The sequence below is a fragment of the Mobula hypostoma genome, chromosome 12, assembly GCF_963921235.1.
Source record: "Mobula hypostoma chromosome 12, sMobHyp1.1, whole genome shotgun sequence".
Lineage (NCBI taxonomy): Eukaryota > Metazoa > Chordata > Chondrichthyes > Myliobatiformes > Myliobatidae > Mobula > Mobula hypostoma.
In genome coordinates, this window is record NC_086108.1 from 32,861,348 (window position 1) to 32,875,824 (window position 14,477).

The 14,477-nt window shown below is 39.3% G+C and overlaps 1 protein-coding gene across 1 annotated transcript in view; it reads right to left on the minus strand.

Moving 5' to 3' along the window:
* Window positions 1-9,671: 9,671 nt before the first annotated feature.
* plpp6 (phospholipid phosphatase 6) overlaps window positions 9,672-14,477 on the minus strand; it is a 37,739-nt gene continuing 32,933 nt past the window's right edge. The window contains exon 2 of the mRNA XM_063063807.1: window positions 9,672-14,060. Within this exon, the coding sequence (XP_062919877.1) occupies window positions 13,687-14,060 (374 nt within the window). The 3' untranslated portion in view covers window positions 9,672-13,686. The remainder of the gene's footprint in view (window positions 14,061-14,477) is intronic.

Below are 14,477 nucleotides of genomic sequence, written 5' to 3' on the forward strand. Positions count from 1 at the left end.
GAATATCGAATGCCTATCTCTGGTATTGATTACTTCCAACATCATTGGCATGGCTAAACCACTCCTCGGACAATTCTTTACATCTCAATTTAGCAAAGAGCAGCACAAAGAACCCATGGCGAAGCATAAGCATCTGGAGCCCTATCTGACAACCCTTACCTATGTTCCATTGGGCTCCTTAAATGAAATAAAATGTTTGGGTTGAGGCAGCGACAGAGAAAAAGAGTTATAGTTTTGAAAAATCCCAACAATTCCATTCCCAAGGAACCAACCTTCTAAATGTTTTATTTTATAGGGAATAGAGATGAATAACTGACAAGAAAAATTATCACCTGAATTAAATGGTAATTACTAACTTTCTATGCCAAATTGAATAACCAATTAATGTGCAAAGGCATTAACTTCATGACACTCAGATTAAGGGCAAGCTGCTACTTTCAAAGATGTGGGCAAACCACTCAACCCACAATGATTCACAAATAATGAGGTGCCTGAATCATGCCACTATTGATATTAATATTCACAGACTCCTTCCCTCACTCCACCCCAGCAAATTCTGGCATTCTCATGTTTATTAGGCACTTGTTGAAGTTATGCCATTACAGTTTTCTTCATGTTTAAGTTTATGTCAGTGTTTCTTGGTGAAGAAACAGCTATCATTACTTTGAGATCCAATTTATTTTTAAAAAAGAACTTAATAGTTGAAAAATATATGCCAGCATTTTGTTATTCCAAACAAATATCTTTAGTTTATAATTTCCACAACTGCTGCTACAATTCTCCTTTTTTTTAACTCGGGCATTAGGTGTTAAAACAAATCTAATGAATTTGCATTTTATTGTGTGTATCAATTTTTTATTGCCTCATATATTTTGCAATGTAATGCTAAACAAAAATAATATAATCAAGTTGCCTTCCTATTCGTTAGTTTCATAAACTTTTAAAATGCTCTTCATTAGGGGTTTGATCACAGGGTCTTAATTTAATAAAGGATACATTCTTGTATATTACTTTCCACTGAAGGCCCTTTCAACGCCTTTTGTGCACCCACTGAAAGAGAGAATAAAACCACAGCTATGAGGATCCCTGCTGCATCCAGTGACCCTGTAATCTGTCTCAGAGGGTGATGTCAGAACGTCATTGAAAAGGGAGAACCCTTGCAAGGCGACAGGCCCCAAATGATGCACCTGGTAAGGTTCTGAAAACCTGTGCCAACCAACTGGCAAGTATGTTCAAAGACATTTTCAATCTCTCATTGCTACGGACAGAAGTTTCCACCTGCTTCAAAATGGCAACAATCATACCAGCATCCAAGAAGAGCAGGGTGGGCTGTCCTAATGACTATCGTCCAGTTGCACTCATATCTTCCGTGATGAAGTGCTTTGCGAGTTTGGCTATGGCTAGAATCAACTCTTGCCTCAGCAAGGACTTGGCCCCACTGCAATTTGCATATCATCACAATAGGTCCACAGTAGATGCGATCTCATTGGCTCTTCACGGAGCCTTGGATCATCTGGGCAATAGTAATTGTCAGGCTGCTGTTTATTGACTAGAGCTCAGCGTTTAACACAATCATTCCTACAGTTCTGACCAAACAGCTCCAAAACCTGGGTCTCTATACCTCGCGCTTAAACTGGATCCTCGACTTCCTCACCAAAAAACCATAGTCAGTGATGTGACCGGGTCTTGAATTACCCCTATGAAATGTGCTTTTGAAAAGAGAGAGATAGAGTTGTTCAACACAGACACCTTGTTAAAAAGAGAGAGAAAGAAAGAGAGAAGCGAAGACTGCTCACAGTTCGTTTATACTTTCTGCAAGGACACTAGCAGCTTCCAAGTTCTTACAGAGAGAGAAGGGAGGAGCTGCTTGATGGACAGCTAGTAGTCAGCACGGGAAGATAAATAGAAGGTCAGCTGTTAGACCTACAGACACATGGTTTTGGACACTGAATGAGCTTTATTGTGCCCACAGAAAAGGTGGGTTTTGGAGGATCGATCAGTGGCTCTCGCAGTGTGAAAAGGGTGTGACCGGTGGGGAGTTAATCGTGTGTCCAACCCTCACCTAGGTTGATAATTCCACCACAGAAGAATGGTCCCCTTTGTTGTAGTCACAGTCGGTGACTTCGAAAGGAATTCGGAGGACAAGGGGAAGATCGATGGCGTCAGCTCACCTGAAGACCCAAATCTCTCCCTCTCTCTCTCCATCACTACTCAACTAAATACCACGAACTGAACTGTACTCATCATCGTAAGACTATCTATTTACCCCTAGACGTGAAGAAGCTTGGTTTTCATATATTTCCACACATATATATAATCATTGCTAACCCGTTTGCTATATCTGATTTTATATTACTGTATTGCGTATTTAATAAATACCATTAGTTAATAGCAATACCAGACTCCAAAGTGTTTCCATTTCTGCTAGTTCTTTAAACCGTCACGGGGTACATGACAGTGAGGATCAGAAATAACTTCTCCACCTTGCTGATAATCAATACTGGTGCAGCTTAAATATATCTGCTTAACCTACTAAGCATGACAGTGGTTATATTTGATTCAGAGCTTGAGGAGAATTGATAGAAAATCGGAGGGGCAGAGCGAACGGTGACCCCTCTGCTTGCATCTTTGGAAACAGCTCTGTTTCTATCATTGATATCTCTTTTTTTTCCTCTTCAAGATTACACCCTGACTTTGGTTCTTTGCGAGAATGGGACCTGCTCTCAGGGCCTCACGACTGGCCGCTTTGTGATATCCCAAGGACGTGGCCTGGAAGACTAGCGCGCCTTCAAGGTGCCGGATTTTCGTGGCTCTGGAGACGGGTTGATTCTAGGCTGATGCCCCTGAATTAGGCATCGCGGGAGAACACGGAAGCAGTGGGTTAGCTGACATGGGCTGTGTGTCTGAGGACGACTCTCTGGGCGCAGAGCTCTGAAAAAGTGACACAACAGACTTTTAACATCATAAATCAGCGAGCTATTTGTTATGTCTCCCCTCTCGCTATGAAACAGAGTCACCTCTTTTTCCCTTACTGGGGAGAGAGAGAGCCCGTGGTATGTCGAATTACCGGGTGAACGAGTCATCTTTGGGGGTACTGCAAGTCTGTGTCTTTATTGATGCTTTACTGCATGCTTGAGTGCTCGGTGGAGGGTGCTGATACTTTTTTGCTGGTGGGGGTGGAGGGGGGAGCTGAGGGGTTGCTTTGGGGATCTAATGTTTAACTGTCATTCATTCTTTGGGGCACTCCCCTGTTTTTGTGGATGTTTGCAAAGAAAAAGAATTTCAGGATGTATATTATATACATTTCTCTGACATTAAATGTACCTATTGAAACCTATTGATATATCACCAAGGGCACTTGCAATTTTCTACAGATGTACCGTGGAGAGCATTCTAACTTGTTGCATCACCATCAGGTATGGAGGGGCCACTGAACAGGATTGGAAAGAGCTGCAGAAAGTTGTAAACTCAGTCAGCTCCATGATGTACACTAGCCTCCTAGCAACCAGGACAACTTTAAAGAGTGATGCTCATTGCTACTATCAGGAAGGAGGTACAGGAGCTTGAAGGAACACACTCAGTGATTCTGGAACAGCATTTTCACCTCTGCCATCAGATTTCCGAATGGATGCTGAACCCATGAAGACTATCTCTACTTTTTTTCCCTGTTTTTGCACTACTCATTTAACTTGTGTGTGTATATACACACATACACACAATACACTTATATACACTTCTTACTGTGATTTAGTTATTATATATTGCAATGTAGTTCTATTTCTTATGTTCTTAGTCTGTCATATAACAACAAATTTTACAACATATGCCAGTGATATTACACCTGATTTTAACACACTGCTATTCATTCATTCAGGTGCCTTGCTGTTCAGCGTGGGCGGTCATGTCTTCCCATCCATCACGGTCGCTGACCCTCCGAATTGTAGCTGTTGCCTCCCCTGTTTCTAACCACGATGTTATTCCATCTATCATTTTCATTCTCTGTTCAAGCCTCTGCCTCTTTTTCCTTCCAGCTTTCCAGTTGTAAAAAAATGTTCTAATGTCTCTGTTCGCATGATGTGTCCAAAGAATTTTGATTGCTGTTTTCTGATTTTTTTAAGTAATGTACGTTTTGTTTTTGTTCTCTGTAGAACTTCTTCGTTGGTTATCCTGTCCGTGTATGATATGCTCTGCTATAGAAGATGCAGTTCATTTGGAAATTTGGAGATATTCTTATGTGGGAGATTTGATCACAATGAATATGGGCAGGATGCATGAAACTTCAGTATTTACGTAGTTCCTAACAGACCAGAGATCGAGGATGGAAACCAGGATTAAGACTGGAATGCAAACGAAGACATTGTGAATTGGGATGAGGCCTCCTCCACAAAACTAAGCGAATGTTAAAGCCCTCCTTGGTGAATCAGCTGCTAAGATAAGAAAGACATCAGCAAAGCAGAACATTACAAGGAAATCCTTATTTGTAAGCTGATCAGCAGCAACCATTGCAGCATTCAAAGCTAGAATCCCACAGGAATGACAGTGAGAAAAACTGAATAACTTTTTTGCCATTTTGCTCCTTTCACTTAATCATTTTTTTTTCAGATTCATTCCTCACCTCCTGAAATTATTTATTTTCATATAGTCCTTTCCAGTACATAAGTGGACAATGATTACAATAAATAATTTCTACGCATGGTTTGCTAACTTCTGCAAGAAAAGGTGGCATTTCATACTCCATTTTGGTTTCAAACATTCCAAAATCCTGTGTTACCTCAGCCAAATATGGAAGCAGGTTTTGACCGCTTGGAAGGAGAAAAGAAACTACAGCAATGCAGCATTGACACCAAATTGATAAATTTGCTTATTACTCCCACATGTACAGTGAAAAATTTGTCTTGCATACTGTCCATACAGATCAATTTATTCCAATGGTGCATTGTAGAAGGTACAAGGTAAAATAATAGTAGAATGCAGAGTAAAGTGTTGTAGTGGAAGTGCAATGCAAGTAAACAGTAAGGTGCAAAGTCACAATGAGATAAATTGTGCGCCAAGAGATCATCTGATCGCACGAGAGAGTTTATAAAAGCAGGATAGACTACGTCTTTGAGCCTGGCTGTATGTGCTTTCAGGGTTTTACTCAGCCCAATGGGAGGGGGAGAAGAGAGAATATCTCGGGTGGATGGAGTCTTTGATTATTCTGGCTGTTTTACTGAGGCAGTGGGAAGTGTAGACGGCGCAAGGAGGGGAGGCCTGTTTCCATGACGCACTGATCTATATCTGCAGTTTCTTGTGATCATGTTGCCATACCAAGCTGGGATGTAATGAGAGGATGCTTTCTATAGGTGCATTAATAAAAATTGATGAGGATTAGGAGGGACATGCCAATTTTTTTTTTGCTTTCTGAGGAAGTAGAAGCACTGGTGAGCTTTCTTGGCCTGACAAGCTATTAGTGATGTTTACTTCGAGGAAATTGAAGCTCTCAACATCAGCACTGTTAATACGAACAGGAGTATGTGCACCTACCCACTACCTGAAGTCAATGTGCAGCCAAAATTGAGGGAAAGGTTGTGTCATGGCACCCTGTCTCTTTCCTTTACTTCAACTTAAAATTTATTTGAGATTCAGCCCATCTACAAACTTGCAGATATTATTACAGCAGAATTTGGCCATACAGTCATGAGTGCATAGGGAGCAGTATATGGGGGTTGAGGTCATAGTCTTGTAGGAGCCAGTGATGAGAATAATCATGGGGGAGGTATTGCTGCCTATCCTTACTGACTGCAGGTTTTTGCTGAGAAAGTCAAGGATTCAGTTGTCAAAGAAGGTGTTGCATCATAAATCCAGGAGCTTGGAGATGCATTTACTTGGAATTAGAGTGTTAAAGACAGAGCTGTAATCAATGAAAAATAGTGTAACATTTCACTGTCCAGATGCTCCAGAGATGAGCATAGAGCCGGGAGATGACATCTGCCAAGGATCTGTTTTGGCAGTAGGTGAATTACTACGAGTCAGGGTTGTCTGGAGTTAATGTGCATGTAATGTGTAAGCCAGGGAATCGGTAGTGGGGCAGAATATTCAGAATAGTCTTTCAATGCCTTGATTCAGTAAAGCACACAGAACTCATAACTCAAACCATAGGATATTTAACATGATTACTTTTCCAAGATGGAGCAGATTATAGTTATAAAGTAAAAAAGATGAGTGTTAAAAAATTCTGGTCAATCATAATATTGCACTTACAAGTTTGATTTAAATAATATGAATAAACTTGAGAGGATTTGTGTTACTATCGTATCAGAATCAGGTTTATTATCACGGCATGTGATGTGAAATTTGTTAACCTAGCAGCTGCAGTTCAATGCAATACATAATCTAGCAGAGAAAAAAAAATAGAAATAATAAATAAACAAGCAAATCAATTACATATATTGAATAGATTTTTTAAAAAATGTGCAAAAACAGAATTACTGTAAATTTAAAAAAAGTGAGGTGGTGCCCAAGGATTCAATGTCCATTTTTAGGAATCAGATGGCAGAGGGGAAGAAGCTATTCCTAATCACTGAGTGTGTGCCTTCAGGCTTCTGTACCCCCTACCTGAGGGTAACAGTGAGAAAAGGGCATGCCCTGGGTGCTGGAGGTCCTTAATAATGGGTGCTGCCTTTCTGAGACACCGCTCCCTGAAGATAAACTGGGTACTTTGTAGGCTAGTGCCCAAGATGGAGCTGACTGGACTTACAACTTCCGCAGCTTATTTCGGTCCTGTGCAGTAGCCCCTCCATAACAGACAGTGATGCAGCCTGTCAGAATGCTCTCCACAGTACAACTATAGAAGTTTTTGAGTGTATTTGTTGACATGCCAAATCTCTTCAAACTCCTAATAAAGTATAGCCGCTGTCTTGCCTTCTTTATAACTACACATCGATACGTTGGGACCAGGTTTGATCCTCAGAGATCTTGACACCCAGGAATTTGAAACTGCTCACCCTCTCCTCTTCTGATCCCTCTATGAGGATTGGTATGTGTTCCTTTATCTTACTCTTCCTGAAGTCCACTATCAGCTCTTTTGTCTTACTGACGTTGAGCGCCAGGTTGTTGCTGTGGCACCATGCCACTAGTTGGCATATCTACTCCTGTATGCCCTCTTGTCACCACCTGAAATTCTACCAACAATGTTTGTATCATCAGCAAATCTATAGATTTTTTTTGAGCTATGCCTAGTCACACAATCATGTGTATATAGAGTAGAGCTGTGGGCTAAACACACACCCGAGGTGCACCAGTGTTGATCATCAGTGAGGAGGTTATGTTATCACCAGTCCGCATAGATTGTGGTCTTCTGGTTAGGAAGTTAAGCATCCAATTGCAGAGGGAGGTACAGAGGCCCAGGTTCTGCAACTTCTCAATCAGGATTGTGGGAATGATGGTATTAAATGCCAAGCTATAGTCGATGAACAGCATCCTGACGTAGGTGTTTGTGTTGTCCAGGTAGTCTAAAGCTGTGTGGAGAGCCATTGAGATTGCGTCTGCCATTGACCTAATGTGGTGATAGGTAAATTGCAATGGGTCCAGATCCTTGCTGAGGCAGGAGTTCAGTCTGGTCAAGACCAACCTTTCAAAGCATTTCATCACTGCAGATGTGAGTGATACCAGGTAATCGCATTAAGGCAGCCCACATTCTTCTTCTTAGGCACCGGTATAATTGTTGCCTTCTTGAAGTAAGTGGGAACTTCCCCCCATAGCAGAGAGAGGTTGAAAATGTCCTTGAATACTCCCACTAGTTGGTTGGCATGGGTTTTCAGAGCCTTACCAGGTACTCCATTAAGACCTTCTGCCTTGCGAAGGTTCACTCTCTTTGAAGACAGCCTGACATCGGCCTCCGAGACAGAGAGATCACGGGGTCATCAAGTGCAGCAGAGTTTTAGCTTATCCTTTCCAATGTAATGGCACACAAAACTGCAACATCAGATCAAAGGCGACTTTTTGGAATCACGTGGAGTATGTTGCTAAGTCTTGGACCCTTGGTAGTTTCAGAAATGATTGAGAACTGAGTCAAATTTTTTACAGCTCTGAGAATGATCACTAGAGATTTAAAACAGACTGGTGATGATAGGAGAGCAACCCAAAAGTGCAACCACCAGTGCTATTTACCCTCCTGAGTGAGGAACTATTAAGTGCAGAAACCAAATCTTGGGGTTTGGGAGTGGGGTAAGTTTTGAACGTGGATTGACAATTCAACTGTGGCTTTCGAAGGGGTGGCTGGAGATCCACGGTACCATGCAAAAGCCTTAGGTACATATGTATCGCCAGGTGCCCAAGACTTTTCCACATTACTGTAGTAATTTTATGTATCGCACTATACTGTTGCTGCTGCTGCAAAAAATTTTTTTTCTTAACATACAGTGATGATAAATGTGATTCTGATATGGGTGTCTATTGGGGACGGATGATGGGAAGGGGACAGGGAGAGGGGAATCATGGTTGGGAAAAGGAAGAGAGGGAAAGGAGTAGGGAGAACCAGAGAGACATTTTGTAATGATCAATAATTCAATCGTTTTGAATCAAATGACCTTGCCTGGTTTCTCAGTGCTGGGTGCTAGGTGTGAGTGCACACACTCCACCCCCACCCTGGCACTCCTCCTCTGCTACATCCCTCCTGCAGCATCCCACCCTCACCACTCCCAGCTTCCTTTGTATCCGACAGATTTGCACACTTGCTCTCTGCTTCACGTTGACAAGTAAGTACTGTCCAGAAGTCTTAGGCACCCTAGCTATATAAAAGCGCTGAAGAATTTTGCACAGTAATGTAGCATGGATAGAGATAGAGAAAGATTAATAAGTAGATTATAGTTTAGATAGGTTAAAGTTTATTATTGCAATCTCCTTGAATTCTACAACAAAAACTAAAACTTTCCTTTTGGTTAAACTCAGCATTAGGTGTCTAAAATAAAGTTAATGAATTTGCTTTTTATTGCATGATACCAACTTTATCTGCCTCACTTGGTTGCACATATTTTTCTTTTATTTATAAACTAGATTTGTATAGTTGTTAACACTGAACAAAGTATAATCAACTGCCCTTGAAGGGTCCCGGCCTGAAACGTCGACTGTACCTCTTCCTAGAGATGCTGCCTGACCTGCTGCGTTCACCAGCAACTTTGATGTGTGTTGCCCTTCTTACATGTTAGTTTCATAAACATTTAAAATACTCTTCATTTGGAGGTTTGAATACAGGGTGTCAATTGGTGCTGTGCAAGAACTTGCGGGGAGTAGGAGTAAATATGCACGCTTTAACCAATCAAAGTGAACCTTCCTCCCCTGGATTCCCAATACTGTCCTCGACAGGACCCTTTTAAACATCACTGCTGTTAGCCTAACAGTGCTATAAACCTGATATTCCAAGAGTGATCAACATTGCATATCCCTTAAAACTATACATGTTTGTATGCTGCCTGTGAAATTAGGTCCAGTAGGAAATAACTGAGTTTAGTCCTAAAAAGTACAGGAGAAACTGCACCAGGCAACTGCATTCTACAGTAGGTCCAAGGCCCTCAATTACAGTGCAGTAGCACTTTTCAATACTGTAATTAAGTGAAGTGGGATCTTTAAATCTGAGCATATTGTCTGAAAGATTTTTTAAGTATTCAACAGGGAATACACAAAACAAAGGAAGTTCACATTTTTTTATTGTAGAAAATAATTTAGGAATTAAATGTAAATACATTTACATAGTTGCAACAATGATTAACAATTAAAAAAGATTACCATAATATACCCTATTTTTAGAAGATAAATAGGGGTTTCTTGAAATCGGGAATCATTTATAACTAACAAGAACTAGGAAAACAATGTTACAAGCAAATATAAAAAAATCTTTCCTTCTGATTTCACCACAAAAAGTGATAACCTCCTGATTAACTGAGACATTGCAATCAGAGGTACCAATTAGCAGACATTTATTTGACAGATCACTTCTGATGCCACAGTCTACAAAAAAAGGACTTCCCAAATTCAGAACAACCCCAGAAAAGACTTGCAGATGGATAGAACCCCTTGCTGTTGCATATTAACAATTTGCTCAGTGCATTGCATTATTTCATATCACTTCGGATTTATTTAAGAAATCTCTCTCCAATATGACCTCACTTAATATCACTCAGGATTTTTTTTTCTAATCAGGGAACTACATAAGAAAATCAATTAATGCAAGTCAGGAGACTGGCCCTATTTCACCAGTCCAGAAAACCAGCCTGTAACTTCATAAAGCATCATACTTGGATTATAATCCCTTCAGTTTGGAATGAGTCAAAGCAAAGTTGTGTTGAGGAACTTCTTTACAAAGCCCCTTTTGGACTATCAACTATCCATTTGATAATTCCCACTTTCAAAAAATTATCATACCCAAGAGAAGGCAAACAGGAATGCATTTTAAATCAATAAGCAAGCTCACAGTAGAATCAAAAACTAACTAAAAAATTGGACAACAAAAATGGGGCAGGCAAGACAAGATACCGTGAGATGGGGCAATTATCAATTATTAAAAAAATAAATGATGCATTTTTGTACAAAAAAGTTACTACAGCACTGATACTTATTATCATTTTGATAGTTATATTTGAAGTTCTTTCAAGATTGAGAGAATAGTGACTGGCCTGTTCACCAAGTCTAAAATATTCTGGAATTTATGACTATTCAAAGCTATTTGGAGTTTGGCCAAACTGTGATGGGAAAATGTAGTAGTCAAATCTATTCCTGCAGGCACTAAGTAAAATAGCAGGTTCAGTCAGAATTCAAAAAGGAAATGTTGTGCTTCCATTAGTTTATTTTTGGAAAAGCAACAAATACATTCACAGAGTCATACAGCCTGCAAAAGAATGGTTGAATAATAATTGGATTAGGATGGTTGATTTTTGAATGGAATGCTAATCCTGAGATTTGCAATAGCACTACAAACAGAGTTTGTTTAGTAAGCTTCAAATAATCTTGCATTACAACACAGGTGTAACTTTTCACATAACATTATTTTCTAAGTATAAGCATTTATTACTGTAATTAACTGTTCCATAAAAACTTTCATTTTATTTCCTAAATTACACAGCACAAATATACTTTAGATATATGACTATATTTCAGAACAGGTACACAAGTACAACTACACACCACAAATACTAGGTTCACAATAGTGTAGCTTTGTGTTATGGAAAACCAAAGGTTTATTTCATACATACCAGAACCATTTTTCCCCTCAGTTGTCGACTTCATAATTCATATTAAAATGTTTATTGAACACTTTAGCTGCCATACCGAAGATCATAATTATAAAAACAATGTCAACATAACATTTTTCATTTACTCTTGAAAAAAAGTCAAAAGCTAGTCTCAAACACAATAAGATCATTGGTATTTCAGCTGAGTGTAAAACAAGTCTACTCAAGTGGTATGAAAAAGAAAAACCACAGCAGCTTACACTGAGCGTAACTGCATCTGTATATTGCTGGTATAGTCCATATTTTTAACTCATCAGGTTTAACTTGGCATGTTATTAAAAAGGTTTTAACTTCACAGTTTGTAATACATTCTGTGCACTGATTTGAAGGCAACAACTTCCTTGCTAGCTATTTGGCACATCCGCAGTATATTTTGGGAAATCTGTAAACCTCTCAAAATATAAACTAATATTTTTGACCACAGCAGGATGTGCTGGTGAATATGGGGTAAGTCAATTACCTGCTGCCTCATCTAATGGACAAGAGCTACAGCTCTGTCAGCCGTGCTTGTCTTGCGGAAATATACATAACTGTTATATAATAAAACAAGATCAATTTACTCTAAGTTGTAATTCAGCAGAGAAAAACAACAGATGCAGCAGTTGTACGAATACAAAAATCAGTACTGCCACAGGTAAACAATCATTTTACATTGTACATGCTCAAAGTAAGAAGCTGATCTTGAATCTCTATTAACATGGAGGACTTGAGGTTCTGTAAAGTCAAAGATGGTCACCAAGTGTTGGAACTACTACAGTTGACAGTTAACTAAAAGGGTTCTGCAAGGAAGATATATTTTGCACAATAGTTATACCTAAATATTTCCTGCATTTGTGTCATATGTTTTGAAACTACCTGGTCAGAGGCAGTTTTGGGATAGACATTTTAATAGGATTTTAAAAAAAAATTCTGATAGGAATAATGATTAAAATTCAGCATTCCCCATTCATAACAGATCACAGTAACTGCCAAGAATAAAGGCACTGGCTGGGGCTCAACTACTTCACTGAATAAAGAAGAAAAGCAATACATGAATAAAATGAAGAGACATTTAGATCATCGTTGGGTTCATACACAAAATTTTGTTTTACTAACATATGTGGGGACAGGAATAAAAAAGGGAAGGCTCCTGAATGTTATGAACTATTACATTTTACACCGTGATTTTTCACTCTATAGCTGGGCAAGGTGCATTAGTTATTCCTTGGACAGAAAGCTTTATTTTAGGATGGCCAATTCCCAGACATTGCGGGCTTCCCTCTTCTAGCACACAAGATATGACAAATAGAACAAGATCCACATAGTTAAACTTTGACCATTTAAGGGAAAAGCTGTAAGTACATTATACAATAAATGAGTCGCTAGTCGCGGAAATAAACCTCTAGCAACCAAATGAGAAAATTGTTCTGATTCAAAGTAGTACTCACTGGGTTTCAGTTTTTAAAGTGGCGGTCCACTAAGTGGCAAGACTTTACAGGGGTCCTAATGTGAATGAGTCCATTTCTTAGTAATCTACTCAAACATTTTAAGAGTTCGCTGCAGCAACCTCATCTACCATTATCATTTCCTGACAGAAACTTAAAGACAATATGAACAGAAAAGGGGGGGGGGGGTGGAAGCAGGAAGGAGGAGGAAGAGGGAGAGATGTGGGTGGACAGAAAAGTAATGAGAAGAGTAGTTTGGTTAGTCATACCTACAAACCTCAAACCAAACCTTTGAACAGAACTCTAAGAAAAAGAGACGAAGCAAGAGGTTGGCAGATTGGAAGAGGTGGGATAGAAAAAGAAAAACTGATACACAAAGATAAAAAGGCACAAGTAAAAACAGCCAGAGAGGGGGAATAGTTTAAAAGGTGTCACAGAAGGAAGCAAATCATCTGGAAAAAACAAACCAGGTTACAAAAAAAAATTGCATGAACATCAGATAGACAGCCATTTACCTTTTGAGGGTTATCAGTCAGTAGATGTATACAAAGGAACAGATAGGAGTGCACCAGAAAAAAACCCACTACAGGCAGTAAAAATATGATCAAGACAACGTCCTGTTGAGAAAAAAAAGTTGGTTTGAATTTCTGACAAACCCAAAAACAAACATTATTGCAAAATCAGGCAGAATAGTTCCCAATTTTTTGGTTAAACCTCAATTTAAAAACACAATATTTTGCACATACCTAATTGAAAAGTAATTACAAGGAACAATGGAAAATTAATTTATTTTTGTTATTTCTGAATTTGAAAAAAATATATAATTTACAGATTAAGTTTCATGCTAAACAGAAATTATGTGAAACACAAGTACAGAAGTCATAGAAAACCATGAGCCAAGACTGGTTTTGTCTCTGTCAATCTACATATCAGATTGAAAATATAGTACCTTTGTTGGCTGGATACATAAAAATTAAACATTTTGCACTACTATTTATCTATTTGAGTCCCCATAATCTTAGGAAGGTCTGCAGGTTATTGGATGACAGCCACATATATTCCACCAGGGTAAACTGTAAATACCCCATGATAAATCCGCAAAGAACATCCGTCACATTGTGTCTTCCTAGCATCACTCTTGAGAGTCCCACAATGAACACCCACAGCACGACCAAAATGCGAAGTGGAACAGCTAAAACCAAGTGATTAAGGAAAAATCGACCTCCCATCGCTGCTCTTGTTGCATGTCCTGATGGGAAGGAGTATCTGTCCACAGAAAATGTAGCAAACATATCCATCCTGTTGTGTGTGGGGCGCCGCCTGCGGACCAATGACTTGACAATTCCAACCAGGACCAGGTCTAAGATTAGAGCTAAACAAGGAAACAAACTATTGTTACTATTACATGCAGGAATACCACGAAGTGTGCAAATAAAGCATTTCTAAAGCAACAAAACATCTTGAACTAGTGAATCGATTTGAGACAGAAGCAGATTAGGGCAACTGACCAAGATTTGGTTGAAAAAGTATGTTTTGATGAGCATCATAAAAGATGAAAGGCAGAGAGATGAAGTTTTAGAGAGGATATTACAGAACGTGGGTCCAAGGGAGTAGAAAGGCTGAACATTACTATTGAAATAATTAGGACTGGGCAAAGAGTCTAATGAAGCACTGCAGAGAATAGGTTTCAAAAACTGCAAGAAATACTGTGGTGCTAGGAAGTTTGTGAATCCTGCAGAATTTTCTCTATTTCTGCATAAACATGACCTAAAATGTGATCAGACTTCAC